General features: G+C 38.6%; 1 protein-coding gene across 1 annotated transcript in view; it reads right to left on the reverse strand.

Moving 5' to 3' along the window:
• The window catches only part of LOC101467318 (neural-cadherin), a 344359-nt gene that overhangs the window by 224199 nt on the left and 103981 nt on the right, over positions 1–16179 (reverse strand). Inside the window, exons 5-6 of the mRNA XM_076888121.1 lie at positions 10136–10247; positions 3578–3827 (exon numbers count right to left, since the gene is read on the reverse strand). Of these exons, the coding sequence (XP_076744236.1) occupies positions 3578–3827; positions 10136–10247 (362 nt within the window). The remainder of the gene's footprint in view (positions 1–3577; positions 3828–10135; positions 10248–16179) is intronic.

A 16179-nucleotide genomic window follows, 5' to 3' on the forward strand; every position in this document is an offset into this window, starting at 1 on the left:
GGCGTGCTGCGGGGAAAGGCCTGTTCTAACGTTTGAGTCTAAGGGTTGTTTTTTTTAGCACCTGGCGGCTCTTTTTTACTTCTCATCCGGAAATAATCTGCTCTTTCACGTGGTTCAGTTTATTTTGAAAAGTCTCAACAGGATCTTGAGCTTTATTGTGAAAGGTTTACGTGGAACATAAACAAGCGGACGCGCTATGGTGTTACCGTCGTTGTTGCTAACCACAACACATAAAAACAGGCGCTTGTCCGTCAGTAGTGTGGTTATATAAAATATAAGAGAAAGAGAGAACTTTAAGAAATGAATTTAGCCACTACAGTGACCATCAAAACCATAAAAAATATTGCCATAAACAGCTTATTTTGCGACACCACGAAACAAACGATAGCGTAAAATGAAACGATAGATGTTTTTATATCGTCATCCGATATATATCATTATATCGAACAGCCCTATCTCCTATAGCCACAAATTACTCTTTTTTTGTTCAACCACTGGTGGTGTGTAATACATTCCATACATTCCCTAACCAATATGAAGTAAACAGTTCAATGCTGCAGAGTGTAATATAGTCCAAAAAGCAGAGGGTGTAGGGATAGGTTCAATGCAGACGAAGCAAGAGATACAGTACCAGCACACAAGACAATAAAATACAGACACCATGTGCTACAATTATGTCCTTGTGTTATGGCTCATTACCTGGCAGCCAACAGGTACCGGTATTGGCTTCTGTTTGGAGCAAGCTGTCACTACAGTGCACTCAATTTTTAAACTTTTATTTTCGCAGGAAGTCCTTCTGATGTAAACTCTCCTTTGCAAGAGGTAAAGCAGTGCCACATAAACATCTGCCAATCTACAAGTGTATCGGTAAGTGGGGAAATCAAGAAGGCTGAACAATGAGATACAAGCTAAAACTCAAACCATTTTTTGAATTAACATCTTAGACGTGTTAGCTGATTGATTGCTTGAACTAATCTCAACTACTTCAACTAAATCAGCTAGAAAAATATTTCTTTTTACAAGCGGCAACTTCTGGTGCCAAAAAGGGTTTCTCTATTAGCCAATTCAGGTTGGCTCCAAAGATCACCAACACTAGATTATCCTTCCAGGAGAATGAAAATTCACCCGAGCTAATTCAAGTTACTAAAGCAGAGTCAGTTACACCACAGCGGTAGTGTCTTTCAGAGCATTTTTAATGACATTTTGTGACTAAATATGATTTATTTAGCATTTAATTACACTGCCAGCCTTTCCACAAAGCCTCTGTTTTTCTTGAGTAAAATACTAGGTTTTAGTCATGTGGAGCTGATAACTTTCCACCGTCTCAGCCAAATATGCTCAATAAAATAAACTAAAGACTTCAAACTGAGTGGGTGACATGATAAAGCTGCAGCCACTTTTACATATAGAATATGTATATTAGGATCTTGAGGTCTAATATATAAACATGAAAAACATATCACATTCTTTTTAGTAAGTCAATAACAAAGATCAACACATTGTGTAATTAAGAAAAGAAATTCAAATAAATTCCACTTTTAAGTGGTCACATCATTTTTCGAGAGCTGCAACCTAGATTCATTATAAACTGGCAAAACGTGTTGAAATGAAAGCTCATTATCGCTTCCCTTTGACTCCAAGGATCAATATAAATAGGCCACATTTTCTGCCTGGATAATGATATATTTAATGACCCCTCTCTGTGTCGTGCTTTTTTTCCCTTTCTGCTCAGCACATGTAACTAAACATACATGCACATTTTTCCTGCATGCACACAGGCAAATGAAACATAAGTAACAGAGGGAAAGTAAGCAACCTTATCAAAAGCATAATCCCACTAAACTGGCCCTACTGTATTTGTTTCATCAAACACATAACAGATGTCATCACGTGTGCACATTTAAGTGTATTTGTACCAGTGTGTTTGCCTGCATGGATGACTCTGGAGCTCTGTTCGTGCCTGAATGATGAATCATAGATTGTCAAGTACTGTTTTTAGGGCAGTTGTGACAGAGGGTTCAGGGTTACAGAGGAAGAACTGATGGATTATTTGGCTGTCGCTGACAGTAAGTCAATACAACCCAAAACACACACACACACACACACACACACACACACACACACTAGTCCCTTTCCTCTATAAACAACATAAACACATGCATATCAGATGCACGATGGATGAATGCACTTTATAACCACATTAATCTGTCCATACAAAAACCTCACTTTCTTGGGACCTTCTCAATTACTAAACACACACATATATAGGCGCAAGCATACGCACACACAGAGTTAGGGTTCAGGACCTCCTGAGGGTGCTGGTGGGCATGGTTGATTGACCCTGCCTCACCAATCTGCCCAGCTCTCTGCCAGAAAAATCAACCAATTAAAAGATGCAGACACCACAGCAGCACGAGCGGGAGGGGGGAGTGTGCTAACAGCAGCTGTGATGCTGAACTGGGAAGCTCTCCGCTCACTCAACTTCTAAGAGAAGTAGTTCTGGTTGCCTTATTTACTTTGGTATCAGTGGACTGTGTGCACAAACAGAAACACCGGTGACAGATTTAATCTAAAATGACTTGATCACAGATGGCTTCAAATCAGCATGTTTAGGAATGTGCAATAGATATTTTTGCCAAAGAATTACTGCATATAGATCCATTTCTATTTGAAATCAGCAGGGAATTGTGGAGCTGAATCAATGCAACTCAACCATGAGAGGAGAGTTATTCAAAGAGACGTGTTGTAGATGTGGCCCTGATGGTGGATCAGTGCTGACTGAAAACCTCAGCCCACAGCTCTTTAGTTCACCTCATTTAATTCTACTTTGTACAGGTGTTACCAGTTTAACTGAATCTGAAGTGTAAATTCAAGTGTATCAGAGAAAGGAGGACAGGAATGCTTGCATTTAATTAAACCGAAAAAAGAAAACCTCAGACAACGGCCATATTTTTGTCTTGGCCCCAAGAGCTTCAACAGGTTTGTTTCTCATATTTTTAAAAAATGTAATTAAATGCATAATTGTTTAGAAATTGCTTGTTTTAAAGCCCCAGAGATATTCACGTTGGTGCCATAAAAAGAGGAAAAGTAAGAAAATATGTGCATTCGTGAGGATGGAACAAGGGAGCAAAGAGCAATTCAAACATCAAGCCTTTCCTACGTTCAATTCTTTGACTATTTATTTCAGCGCTAAATAAAATCCTCTGTTGAACAAGTTGCAGAAAGAAAATGCAGAGAAACTCTGTGCCCCTGTGCCAACAATACAACTGAAAATTCAATTGTATGCAGCACCTCAAAAGAGTGAATGGCAGCTTGCACCTAAAATATATGTGCAGCAGCCTACACTCAACAACTTAACCAAGAGACACTGCAGGAGATTGTTTGCCTTTGGCAATGTAGAAATGAGTACACAGCAAAGTTGGTCCTTCGGTATCTGCACCAAACATCATGCTGTCACCAGAAGACTGTCAGCCTCTCCTGCCTTCACCCTGACTGGCAGGCAGGCAGGAATCAGCCACAGAATAATATAGAGCTTATCTCTCTTTCTCTTAAACAATAAAGCACAAGTCTTACTTACATGTGTTGGGAGAACTCAGGTGCCTCATCGTTGACGTTTGCCATCCTAATCCGTACCGTAGTCGTGCCCGTACGAGGAACCTCCCCCTTGTCAATGGCCATGACTACAAACTCATACAGATGATTAGGTCTCTCATAGTCTAAAGGTCCCGCGGGGAAGATTGTTCCGTGAGGGGAAATAGTGAAGTCTGGACTCAGGGTGTAATAGGTCAGCTCTGCATTCTCTTCCGAGTCACAGTCATTGGCCGAAACTAAAGATGAGAACACAGAGATGGAGAATAGAAAAAACAGAGTTCAGAAGGACTAAACAAAGACGACAAAGGTTGGATTTACCACTGGTGATTTAGCTAGACTGACCGTACAGACTAGAAAACCAATTTGTTAAATATCCACAAGAGGAAAGGAGGGAAGCTGGATGGAAACTGTGTTTTCTTGCTTTCTCATTTTTTGTGACATATATTTATAACTTACATTTTCATGTATCTGCATATATGTTTGAGATTCAAGCAGCAGTAGTCAGTTGTTAATTTCTTCCTTTATACACAATAAAAATGAACAAGAAAGAAGATTTGTGTTTTTGTTCATTACCAGCAAGTGGTTAAAGTATCTTAATCATCTTAGTCGGTTTGTTTATGATCCTAAAAGGATTGTACTGCTACCTTCAGGTCTCTACAATGATATTCTCACTACCGAGTTCAGCTCAGGACTCTAGCTGGGCCACTGCAAGAACTTCACAGCATCTTCCCAAAGCTCCTCCTGTGTTTTCTTGTTGATATGCTTCAGGTCTTTAATTTGTTAAAATTAAATCTAGCTCCATTCTGAGACCCTGAAAAAGGTTTACTCAGGATTGCTCTATTTTTTCTGCAAGTTTTCAAGAAATACAACATAGCATATCAGCAGATGTCTGACTTTGTTCACCAGGTTTATTGAATTCAATAACCTTCAGAAGCAGGATGCATAAGATTTCATCTGTGATGTTTTATATATATAACTGGATTATTTCAATATTTCATGTTTTAATTCATTAGTACAACACATAAAGAAAAAACTGCTGTGTGATTTAAAAGTTCTGCACTTCTATTGCTAATGGGAAAAAAATACAGTGAATCACTTTGGAGATGTGCCCGAAACAACAAAATGTGGAAACCTTGAAAGGGCAGAAACACTTTCTGAATACACTATATATTCAAATGTAAAAATATGAGGACTTGCAGAAGATTTATTTCACAAATAAAAGTTGTACAAATCGAAAAGTTAAAAGATGAAGGCCTTTACTAAGTCTGTAGTATTAGTGCACACGTTTATAATGAAAGTTGTGCAGGAGGAGCAGGTGCTTGCATATGTTGCTATTGCCCCAAGTTTGTCTGTGCTGCCTTAAAAATAAAGACGGACATACTGCCTGCGCTGTCCTGTGGAAACCAACACAGATAGTAACGTCACATCACTATGCTTTAGCTTTTTTCATGGTTTTTTTTGATGAAAGTAGAAACTTCCATCGAAACTACTACTTATAACAAACTATCTTTAGCTAATGTACCATATTGAATGAAGTCGCCAGAGAAACTGTTTGTGCAGAACGAGTTCTCTAATTATTTAAAAGTTTGTTTCTGGTATTTCATCCAAACCATATGCACTTGATATCTCAATTCTCATGCTACACTATGTGTTCAAACTGACGCTTCCAGTGCCACAATTTTAAGCCACGGGAGTAAGCGTAATTTGCCCAGCATGCACTGAAAGGACTGTCATTTTGCAACATTTCTGCTTCCACATCACATATTGGGAATCCATGGAGCCAGGACTCGCCTGGCCACAAATTGACTGCCTTGCTAAAACTGAAAAGACCACCAGGGATTTGAATAAGCATATTTTACACTAACAAGAACATTCACCATCAAAAGCTCAATTCCCCAATTCACCTTACATTGCATTTGGCTCAAGGGCCCATACAGAAGTGCACACACACATGCGTGCGCACACACATATGCTCACATGAATAATAGATGCACACATACATAAAAACAATGCCACTGTTTGCTTCCACTAACAAACCATAATTCTTTATTGCTATAAAGCCTCGGGGAACTCTAACTAGCTTCAAATTAACAGTTTGAAGTGCGTTCAATTAACAAAATGCCTGCAAAACAAAGTATCTGGGTTCGTTAAGGAGGTATATAAACTTTGTCAGTGTTTATTTGCATGATTAGTTTCACTTCATTATTTCAGCAGAGACATTTCGTATGTGAGTACACAGGATTAGCTGAATTTTCAAAGTGCTGTGGTAATATTCAAAATGTTTGTGGGGCTGTGGCCTTCAATGTGTCCTTATGTTGAACTGAATGAAAAATATTTCAGTTCCATTAAAAAAATAAAATAAAAGCCACAAAACACAAATGGGAAATGTGATGCTTTGGTACAGTTAAAGTAAATTTAACAATGAGAGTACAACAGCCAGAGAAAATCAGCCATGAGGTTCCATTTACACCATCCTGTTTGTGTTTTTGGTTTTGCTATATTTTCCCATTAAGTTTGATATATTTGTCAATCATTTCAGTTTCATTTCATTACAAATGCACTATGACTTTGAAAGTGTAAAATCAAACTACCAAAGGCATTAATCTTGCTATCTGAGCAAAGTTTATGGATTCAGTTAAATGATGTCATACCACTAATATCACTAAGGCCACTGTTGAGAGAACGAGATTGAAGTCTGATGAAAGAAAATAATGGTCAAACGAGAAATCGCTTAATACATGAATGGGTCTTCGTATATACTTTCATTCTTATTACTTCACACACGCAGAAATAAATAATAAAATAAACATTACACAAAAATTGTGAATACCTAGAGATGAGTTTTCACTTACAGATGGCCCCATATAGATTTAACACTAAATGGATGATTGTGTCACATTTTAGCATAGTCAGTATTCATCATTAGTGGTTTCTTGTGTTTTGTTTTATGTCAGATTGATTTCTAGGAATAATCTTTGATACACAGCTGAATCAAGTGTGGAAAAAACCATTTCTGTCCAGACAAATTCTACAATTCTTCTTCTTCTTACTGTTGTTAATATGATCCCTTTTACCAAAATGTTAGTCTTTTATTTAGATTTTTCTACACTTTACAAGTTGGATAAAAATAAATGTGTGTTTTTCCTGCACCTGGTTCTGTAGTGCAGTCTTCTGAAGAAAAACTGAAACACAGCTGTTTTGCTTTTTGAGCAGCCTCTCATTCAGTGATGATGGGTTGAAAATGAACTGCAACACTAGTAGCCAAACACATGTCACATATGAGTCAATATTTAATTTACTAAGTAGAGATTTCTATTCTTCAGGAAAACATTTAAGCATCTATTTATCAGTAAGTCCTCTGTAATCTTGAATCAGCATTGTTGCACTAGCATCGCTACACTGTTTAACAGGCCTCTATACATTCTTAGCTGCATCCCTCGTGTCTTTCTGGCATATTATGATTTTGTACAGAAGATGGAGACAGCGGGATCCTCAGATCTCTATGGAAAGCAAGATAATTGGCTTGCTTGGTACACTGTGCTGCAGTTGATTTCCAACTTGGCAAAGTACAGATTTGTCCACTCTCACGATGGAAATGATTATGGGATTACTAGCACATGATTTAGCAAAACGATGCTGGATGCCCATTTCTCCCTGCTCATTTAATTTATACTATGCCTTTTAACCCACTTAATTAAGTGAAGGGGGAAAAATGTCTTTATTTCAGGAAGTTGGGCTGCTCAGTCTTAGATGTACTCAGAAGTGGATTGGGTAAAATTAACTGTATTAATTATACCATGTATTGGGGCAATTTTGTTCATTATTTTGGGAAAGCTACAATTTGTACGACACATTTTTCACCCCACTAAATTTAGGCAGCAACAGTCTATTTTTACGACTGAAAATTGCACAGGTCACATAGATGGTTTGCTATATCATAATCCTGAAGCATTTTGAAATCACTGGAATCTCTGTGCAGAAATGTGATAACTGTTTTTGTGGGTTTTTTTCCCCACTCACGGAAATATTGACAAGTGTTCAAACAAGCATGGAAATGGGTGGGAACACAGCAGCACAGCAGGAGGAAACTTCTCGCCTCCCTTGGTGCACCTGTTAATGGCAGCGAGCTAAGGGCCTGCTGCGTCTCTCCCACAGTGCGCACCTCACTCCCCCATTCACTCATTTACTTTCTCCATGTTCGCTAGAAATAAATAACATCTGCATGTTTAAAAGCATTAAAAATATATAAATAAATAAAAACACTGTCTAAGTAATTCTCAAGCTCTGGTCCTGTGAGTTTCAGGATTCTGTACATTTTCTGAGCTGGACTGCATGTTTTCTACACCACTCTTCCATTTTCAGGGTTACAGCTCCCAGTGCTCCTACTGTATAATCACTGGGACCACTTTGGAAATCTTTCACATGTGCTCCAGTTGTTGCCTCAGCTATTTTCTTGTGGGGCTCCTTCCCAACTGCCATAATATTTCATATAAAACTTGTGGTGATCTCAGGAAACTGGACAAGTGAATCAGACAAGGAGAAAGTCGCGTCCTCAAGAACCAGGAAAAAAAATTCAGCAATGATCTGACACAAGACCTACAAGATCAGAAAGGGTGCCAGGGGAAATGTGATTATCAAGAAGCCATTCTTAAGGAACTAAAGCAGGGAGGAAAGGCTGAAGTAGGCCAGGTTACACAAGAACTAGACTGAAAGTCAGTGATAACTTATCTAATGAAGCGAAGAATCTAAATCTGACATTTTTGGTTTAAAATGTCATCAATATGTACATGGAGGTCAGGTGAGAGGTACAGCAGTGAGTACAGCCATCTGTAAAACACAGTGGAGGCTGTGTCATGGTTTGGGGTTGCATTCCAGCCAGTGGTGTCGGAGATCTCAGCTGCATGTGGGTAAGTAAATTAATCTGAAGACCAAAGTTGGGATTGCATTTGTCAAAATGTATTTTTAACAATGACTCAACTTTTTATTAGCTTTTAAAATTATATTCACACTCATAAATCAGCAAATGGAACAGGATTCGTTGGCCTGGATATCAGCCGGGGAGTGGCAAAATTTAAAAATTGCCCATTGCCTCAAGATGACAAGTAAGCAACAGGTTAACAAATTAATATCATTATAACCATTGAGACTGCATTTCAGTAGGCTAGCTGGAAAACAGATTAAAGTTGTAATGGCTATATTATTGTTTTAGTTACATATAAAATTCAGCTTGTTTTCTCCAGGACAATGTTGCAAATTGAAGCATAGGAGCAAAATTTCCAAGCAATGTAAACAATTTTAACACCTCTTTTGTTTATTCAAACAAAAACCATGTTTGCTGTTAACTTTCACCTGAAAACAAGTAACTTTTCTCAGAATACGGCATGATTTTACAGGTCTTAGCTGTTCTTAGATGTTTAGAAAAAACACTAAAACACACACAGTCTTGTGTTTGTTTGTTTTTTTCTTTAATATGAATTCAATCCAAAGTCTTCCCGCCTGCATTCACAGCTAATGGACATTTCCAAAACGGTGTCATACCTACAGTCATTTTCACACAGTTCTTGTAAGCAATTAAAATATACTTGCATTTTCATTCTTGCCCTGTTTAAAGTTTACCTGTTCAAAAAGCTAAAGATTGATCTGTTTAGCGCTATAAACAAACAGATGTCTATAAGTTTTAATAAAAAAGCAACAATGTTTTAGAGGAGATAGTAAGAAACAGTCTCCGAGAGAAGACGGAAAAACTCTGTTGTCAGTTGTGTTGGCAGCGTAAAAGTGTCACTGTGACATACCCACAACAGTTGGCATCACCATTTCTTCACAAAGAGATGAAACATAAGCGTTCCCTTTGGGTTATTACAGGAACGGAGAGGCTGCAGCAGCTGCACTGATGAAAGTAGCAGTGATGCCGGTGCTGACAAGTACCTACTCTGTTTCCTGACCAGTCAAAATACATGAATGTTAAAGAAGCGCAGGCACTCTTGTTTTGTTCTGAAAGCTGCTACAGCAAAGCTTCTCAAACATTTGCATATCACAGCTCCCACAGAGGCACGTGTTTGCCAACTGAGCTGCACCTGGCTTAAATTTAACTGGTAACACAAGAAGTAAAACACGGATTGTTATTTTCTTCTTTCACTTTTTTTCTTTTAAAAGTCACCAAATACAGGCACACATAATAAAGGTCCTTGCAATTCTGAGAGTTTTACTTGGAAATATTTAATTCAGCCCAGTGAAAAAATGCACAAACACCATTTCAGGATTTCTTTAATAACATTAAAGATTAATAACATTGTGATTAGTGCATCAGAAATTACATAACCGGGAGCTGTTTATCAGTGAAGATGAGTTAAAAAATAAGATGAACCTACTTCTGTAGGTCAGGGAAGGCAGTGCAATGTTAAATTTCCTTTGCATATAAGAAACTGATACAGAGTAGTAAGTTGAGCTTTAAATTAATAATGTGAATCTAAAAATAAAGAATGCACTCAGTGAAGCTGGTGGGTTATAAATGGTACTCAAACAGGTATTTTGAGACTTGTCTTACCTTGCAGCAGGGAGGTTGCTGTTGTCACAGTCTCTGGTACACCATCCTTGCTGTAAATCGACTGGAGGAACTCAGGAACGCAGTCGTTTTCATCAGTAATAACTACCCGTACCTGAGAGGGTGATGATGAGGGAAGAGGAAAAGAAGGAAAAAGAGGCTAAGATTAAATTAATTTATGTGTTCAAATTGTTTCTGAACATTTAAACAGTCAATAACACATTTTAAAGAAATGAAACAGTTCTTCTTGTTTTTATTTCTTGTACAGAATTCCCCGTTTTACTCACGACTGGTCATATGTAACAAATGCTTATGCTCCTGTAAGCTCTTTTGTTCATAACTGAACAAAAAAAAAAAGAAAAGAAAAAGAATGCCTTGCACATCTTACATCTTCTCTAGTAGGCATCAGGCCAGTAAAATGTGTGTGGCATGTTAAATACTCTCAGGGAAAAAGTACAAGTCAAGTCCTAAAGCAAGTTAGCATGTCCACATGAACTGGGTCAGACAGTTTGTTATTATTCGTGTATTTTCTGCTATTTATGTTGAAATTCCTTTCAAGCATTCTGGTAAAAAAAATTAATTCATGAAATACAAAATAATACAACATAATTAAAACAATGAAGCATTTGCATTTCTAATCTCAGACTGCTTCTGTCTATGAACATGTAAAAGCTGCTCAGCCAATCAGCAGAAATGCTGCAGATTCAAAGTCATACTGGCACAGTGTCATGAAAATTTGAAATCTGGGATTACTACTTCAGGCGCTGTCCAAAATTGGTTTTCTTTGCATTCAGAGTCATTTTCATGTGTGAGTGACCCAAATTAACCCCATCTCCAACCAAAAGGAAGCTTCATCTCAACCTCCTCCAAATCCATGCCCTGACCCTGATTCCTGTGGTTTATTGACCTCGCCACAGGGAAGAAGCTGCAAGTGAACTAGCGTTGTGGTCCCTCTTGTTGGTCAGTGGAGAGCGGAACCCCGTGGAGCTTCTTGTAAGCACTGAGCAAACAAATGAGTAGTGTGCAAGGATGAATTTATTTAGCGTGAGCATGAAGGCATTTGCCTTGCTAAGACACTGTAATACTGCTCAGTTCGTTTGGGATATAAAGGCAAACAAAGCATCTCCTTCCAGATGTTGACTGCCTGCTTCAAGTCCAAGAGCAATAAATAGACATGGGCTGGCAGGCAAGCCTCTGACCCTCAGTCCCTCTTGTGTTTTTTCCCCAAACAAAGCTGTACGTATACACACTCACCCTACAGACACAATCGCATACACACAGTGAGTGCTTTGTAAATACCACTGGTATTAAGTCCTGGTAGGTAAGATGAAATTCTGTAATATCAGTTAATCCTTCAGCAAAGATCAGCCACAAAGCAATGAACAACAAAATAAAATCTGCCCATGTCAACTCCCTGAGGTGATTTGTGCGCATTTGCCAATAACTGTCAACCTTTTTTTTGGGTGTTTCGATGTGTGCGTTTGCATGTCCTAATGAGCAAATCTATGCCCTAGCTGGACAGGAAATAGGCAGGATATACAATGGTAGAGTATGTGTGCATACAAGGCTGAGGAAAGGCAAGATTGAATGAGAAGAGAGAGGAAGTCAGCTGTAATAAAGCAAGATGGGCTCAAACGCACGCATACAGGAATGTGCACACGTGCACACACTTGGGAAGCTGCAGGCAGGTCTCAGGCTGGTTAGGTAACTAATGGTGCCGATGAGCTATCACTCCTGCAGGGAGAAACTTGGAAACTACCTGCAAATTAAAGTCATGCTCAGTGACTCCAGTGCACAAAATACGGCACGTCTGTTTCTTATTTTGATAGAGGGCGGCAGATTTCTGAAAAGTAGAATAAAATCAAAAGCAGAAAAGGGCAGTCCTCTATGGAAAACAAATTAATAGGTGATTTTTTTTAACCTGCTACTGGGAAACAGTGTCACAGAAAAAGATAAAAAAAGAACAACTTCCATCATAAAGTTCTATACTTTATACACATGAAATTTTTTGACTAACAGATGCCTTTCTGTGGATAAGTATTTGAGTTGCTAGGCACTATTTTTGCAAGTACAACACATGTCTGCAATCTCAGGACAGCTTCATACTTGTCTAAACTCAAACAGAAGGCTTACAACCAAAATGCCATCAGAATATGTTTATTTTGGCATGGTCACAAGTAGCCGTATGCCATTCGATTGGTTACTTATCTCAAGAGAACATGTCTTAATTAATGCAAAATCCAATATGGGCCTTCCCGAGGCAGATGGCAGGGAGAAAGAGCAAGAGTATATTATGAACCTCTAAAACTGACATGCTGCAGATGAATCCAGTGAGCTGGAGTTTATCACTGAGACCATGACAGCCACTGCATGGTGACGCTCGTGATAAACTTTGGTTAGTTTTTGTCTGCATCTCTGTGATAAACTAAATAAACAGAAACATAGTGACAGGTTAGTGAAAATATTTTGATTACATGTTCCACTATAATAAAAAGTGACAGTTACATTTAGCAGTCTGTAACACAAACCCTGAACTCGCCCTGAAACCGTTTGTCTGCCCTTTGCCATTTTAGCTGTTTTCACTTTTTTTCCCCTTTCCACATGAGTGCATCCTTTGAAGATGCTGACTGCTGCATGTTTGCCAGTGTGGGGAGAGTCACTGTGGTATCACATCCAGGCATGCATTCAATGTCAACAGCAAATTCCTCTCTTGTGCAGCACTTGACAAAAATGAGCACATGAACATATGTGGTGTGATATGTGGTATACTACAATATACCCGAGTTTAACCGTATGTAAACAGATAAACAGGGGTTTATGGTGGCAGCCAGCATTTCATCCCCCCTCAGAATGTACAAAACATCCACTCCAGTGTTGGATCAAAAATAATTGGCTTGTAATTGACAGCCGCGATCACTAGATAGTGTTTGCATAACTTCATTTTATAACTCTGGAACTTTTGATAAGTTTTTAAAAAAATAATTCTGACAGCTACTGTCAGCCAACAGTCAGCCACTCAGAGCCCCGCCTAGCTTCGCTCTAAACATGCCCCCTTCATTTAATTGCACGGTGTCACCAAGAGATGGCGCGTTCTTCAAAAAAAAAAAACCTTTGAATCGGATAGTTAGCAAAAGAAGAGCTATTATTGCAAGAGCTTTACTTTATAATATAATATATAATATATAGTTTTTCAATAATAGGCTATTTTCATACATTAGATAACCTACTGGATCTGGGGGGAGGGGGGGGGGGGGTGGCAAGAAATTTGTTCTTGCGATGAAAAAAGTTCCTTCAGCAAATTCCTGGATCCAGATTTGGATTAAGTCAAGCCCCATAAGCTATAAACAAATGATAATTTCACTACAAAAGCTCCAGATCCTTTAAAAAGAAGAAAATATAACGACAAAGTCCTCATGTAGTGGCCTTCAAAAGTACTTGCTGTCTTTTAATCTTAAATTCAAATACCTTAAGTAGCAAAAGCAGAATTTTTTCTATACTGTTAACATGCTTTTGAAGAGCTTTTTAACGGAGCCAGACAGAAACTATGCTTTGTGTGATAAATGGTGAACATAATGCCGGTGATGTGCCCACATTTGATTCAATTTCCGTTTTAACCCTTTAAAGCCGGTTGGCGCAGACACGCTCCATTTTGCGTAACTATTTTTAAATCCCAGTAGCACTGCAACCACGTAAGCTAGCGCAATAATTTTTTTTGCATATGAAACCGGAGGAGTTGTACTTACATCTTATGCCATCAGCTTGTCCTAAGTCACAGTTTCCTTCCACATATAACTTTACAAAAACTGCATAAAAAGCAGCAACAAAAACATAATATTCCAGAAACACGCTTTGCCGGTCCGATCAGCTGTTTGTAACACTTCCTACTTCCATCAGCGTGAACTATCACATGTCCGGCATGACCTGCCCGAAACCGGAAGTGACGTCATTTTGCAGAAATGTAGTTTTTTTGGCCTCATGAGCCTATACTGGTGTTTTTAAAAGTTATCTTTGACTTTATGACTTTCTGTGTCGTTTCTGGGATGCTGAGGACTCATATTGCACTGCTGGAAATATTTTATTTTGATGCATATGCTGTTATTTTGCAAATTTGCACTATAATATATTTTTTTGTTTTTCCTGCAGTATATGAAAATTGGTGTATCTCAAAAATAAAACTATGAAGACACTTAAAATAAATTTCCTTTGGTGGGAAACTAGTTTGTGCAACTTTTTTGTATTTACAGTTTTGAGGGATAAGCCTCTTAAATTTCTCTAACTAGAAATATATGTTAAAAAAACAAAAACGATTTTAAAATTTTTTTGTAGTTTATTGCACTTTTTTGCAATTTATGTAATTACTATGCACTTAATGCAGACATATTATTAAAAGTTGGGCTATAATGGTTGTATTGATGTATAGCAACTTGAAATGCTCCAAAAAATGGCTCCACAGCATGTAAAAATATAATATAAGCTCTGGCGGACTTGGTTCTATGGTAGGTCTTAAAGGGTTAAACTGCAGAGACAAAGAAGCGGCTGTTGCAGCGTCTAGAAGGCGAAGGCTTTTGAGTGCTGATCAAACTGAACACAGGGAGAGCTCTTGGGCAGACGTGGGGCTAAGAAGGCTGTGGTACAATACAAAACTACCTGCCATTTTCTTCCCTTTTTTCTTTCCAACTGTATTTTTCTTCTCGATAAAAATCCTCTCATCTTCACCCATTCTTTTTCCTCGCTCTCCTTCTCCACACAGGCTTTTGTTGCTCTGTAGGCCAAAGAGGCCCAAAGTGGAGCAGTTTAGGACAGATTGGTTCAGCAGGACATCTTTTAGCCTGAGGCCAGAGTAATGATGGAAACCAGACCAGATGCATCAGCGCCTGCAGCGGTCAGCCGCTGTTTTGTCTCACTTCCTGACAACGTGAGGAAGTCATCGGGAATCCCAAAGCAGTCACTGCAGCCAGACAAATCTATTCGGGTTTTACAGGAAACAGTGTTCACAAAAACAGAGACATGTCTCTCAAGGTGAAGATAACTTTTTTGATAAATTCAGGTGGAGGCCATCCGCCCATCTGTCAGTGCGTCCATCTGTACCCATTTTCTCCAAGTCGGGTTGAGGTGGGAGTGGGCTAAACTTCCTTGCTACTATTTGAAGTTTTTCCTGGGGAATGCCTAGGTGTTCCTGGGTCTCTTTCCAGTTGACCATGCCCAGAAAATTTCAAAGGGAGGCACCGAGGAGGGATCCTGAGCAGAAGCGTCTCAGCTGTCTCCTATTGAAACGCAGCAGCACAAACTCTTTTGCGAACCCCCTTTAGATGTCTGAGCCTTCACACCCATCTGTAAGGCTGAGCCCAGCCACCCACCTGCTGCTTTTATTCCCAACCTTATGCTCGTGGTCGTTACCCAGTATTAACAACCAGAGTCAAAGGTTAGAACATACATCAACTGATAAATTCAAAAGCTTTACTTTCCAGATAGGATTTTCACGAAACAGTCTGGTATATATTCTACATTACTGCTGATGCCACATAAAGAAAAAAACCTTTAATTAAAAGAGGTGTAAATCAGGAAACATCGAAGCACACTATTATTTCAAGTGGAGCATTCACAATGATTACCATCTATGAAGCAACTGGGAATCAATAACTATGGCCACATTTTCACAGCACGAATCAAGTATTCCTGCTCAAGGATGCTTCTGACAGCTTATGAACATGTGTGATGATTTTTACTGTCTGTCTGCAAAAGTATTACACAAATCACAATCACCACAATTCAACTGCTATCTTACAAACTATCAGTGCACAGGGTGTACAATTCTAGTGGCTGTGGCTTGTATATTAGCAGCTCAAAGAAAGCAATACTGTGTGAAGACAATTACTGATATTACATCATTTTTTGACAGCAGATTTTTCAATTTTTTTAATTAAATATTTATTGAAGTATTGTTTACAGACTTTCTAAGACTTAACAAGCAGATGTGAAATGCCTCCAATCTTCTGAGACCATGAAGTCAAGGAATTTGGCATCAAAAAGGTGACTTTTTTTCTTGA

This window comes from Maylandia zebra, linkage group LG1 (genome assembly GCF_041146795.1).
Source record: "Maylandia zebra isolate NMK-2024a linkage group LG1, Mzebra_GT3a, whole genome shotgun sequence".
Classification (NCBI taxonomy): Eukaryota; Metazoa; Chordata; class Actinopteri; order Cichliformes; family Cichlidae; genus Maylandia; species Maylandia zebra.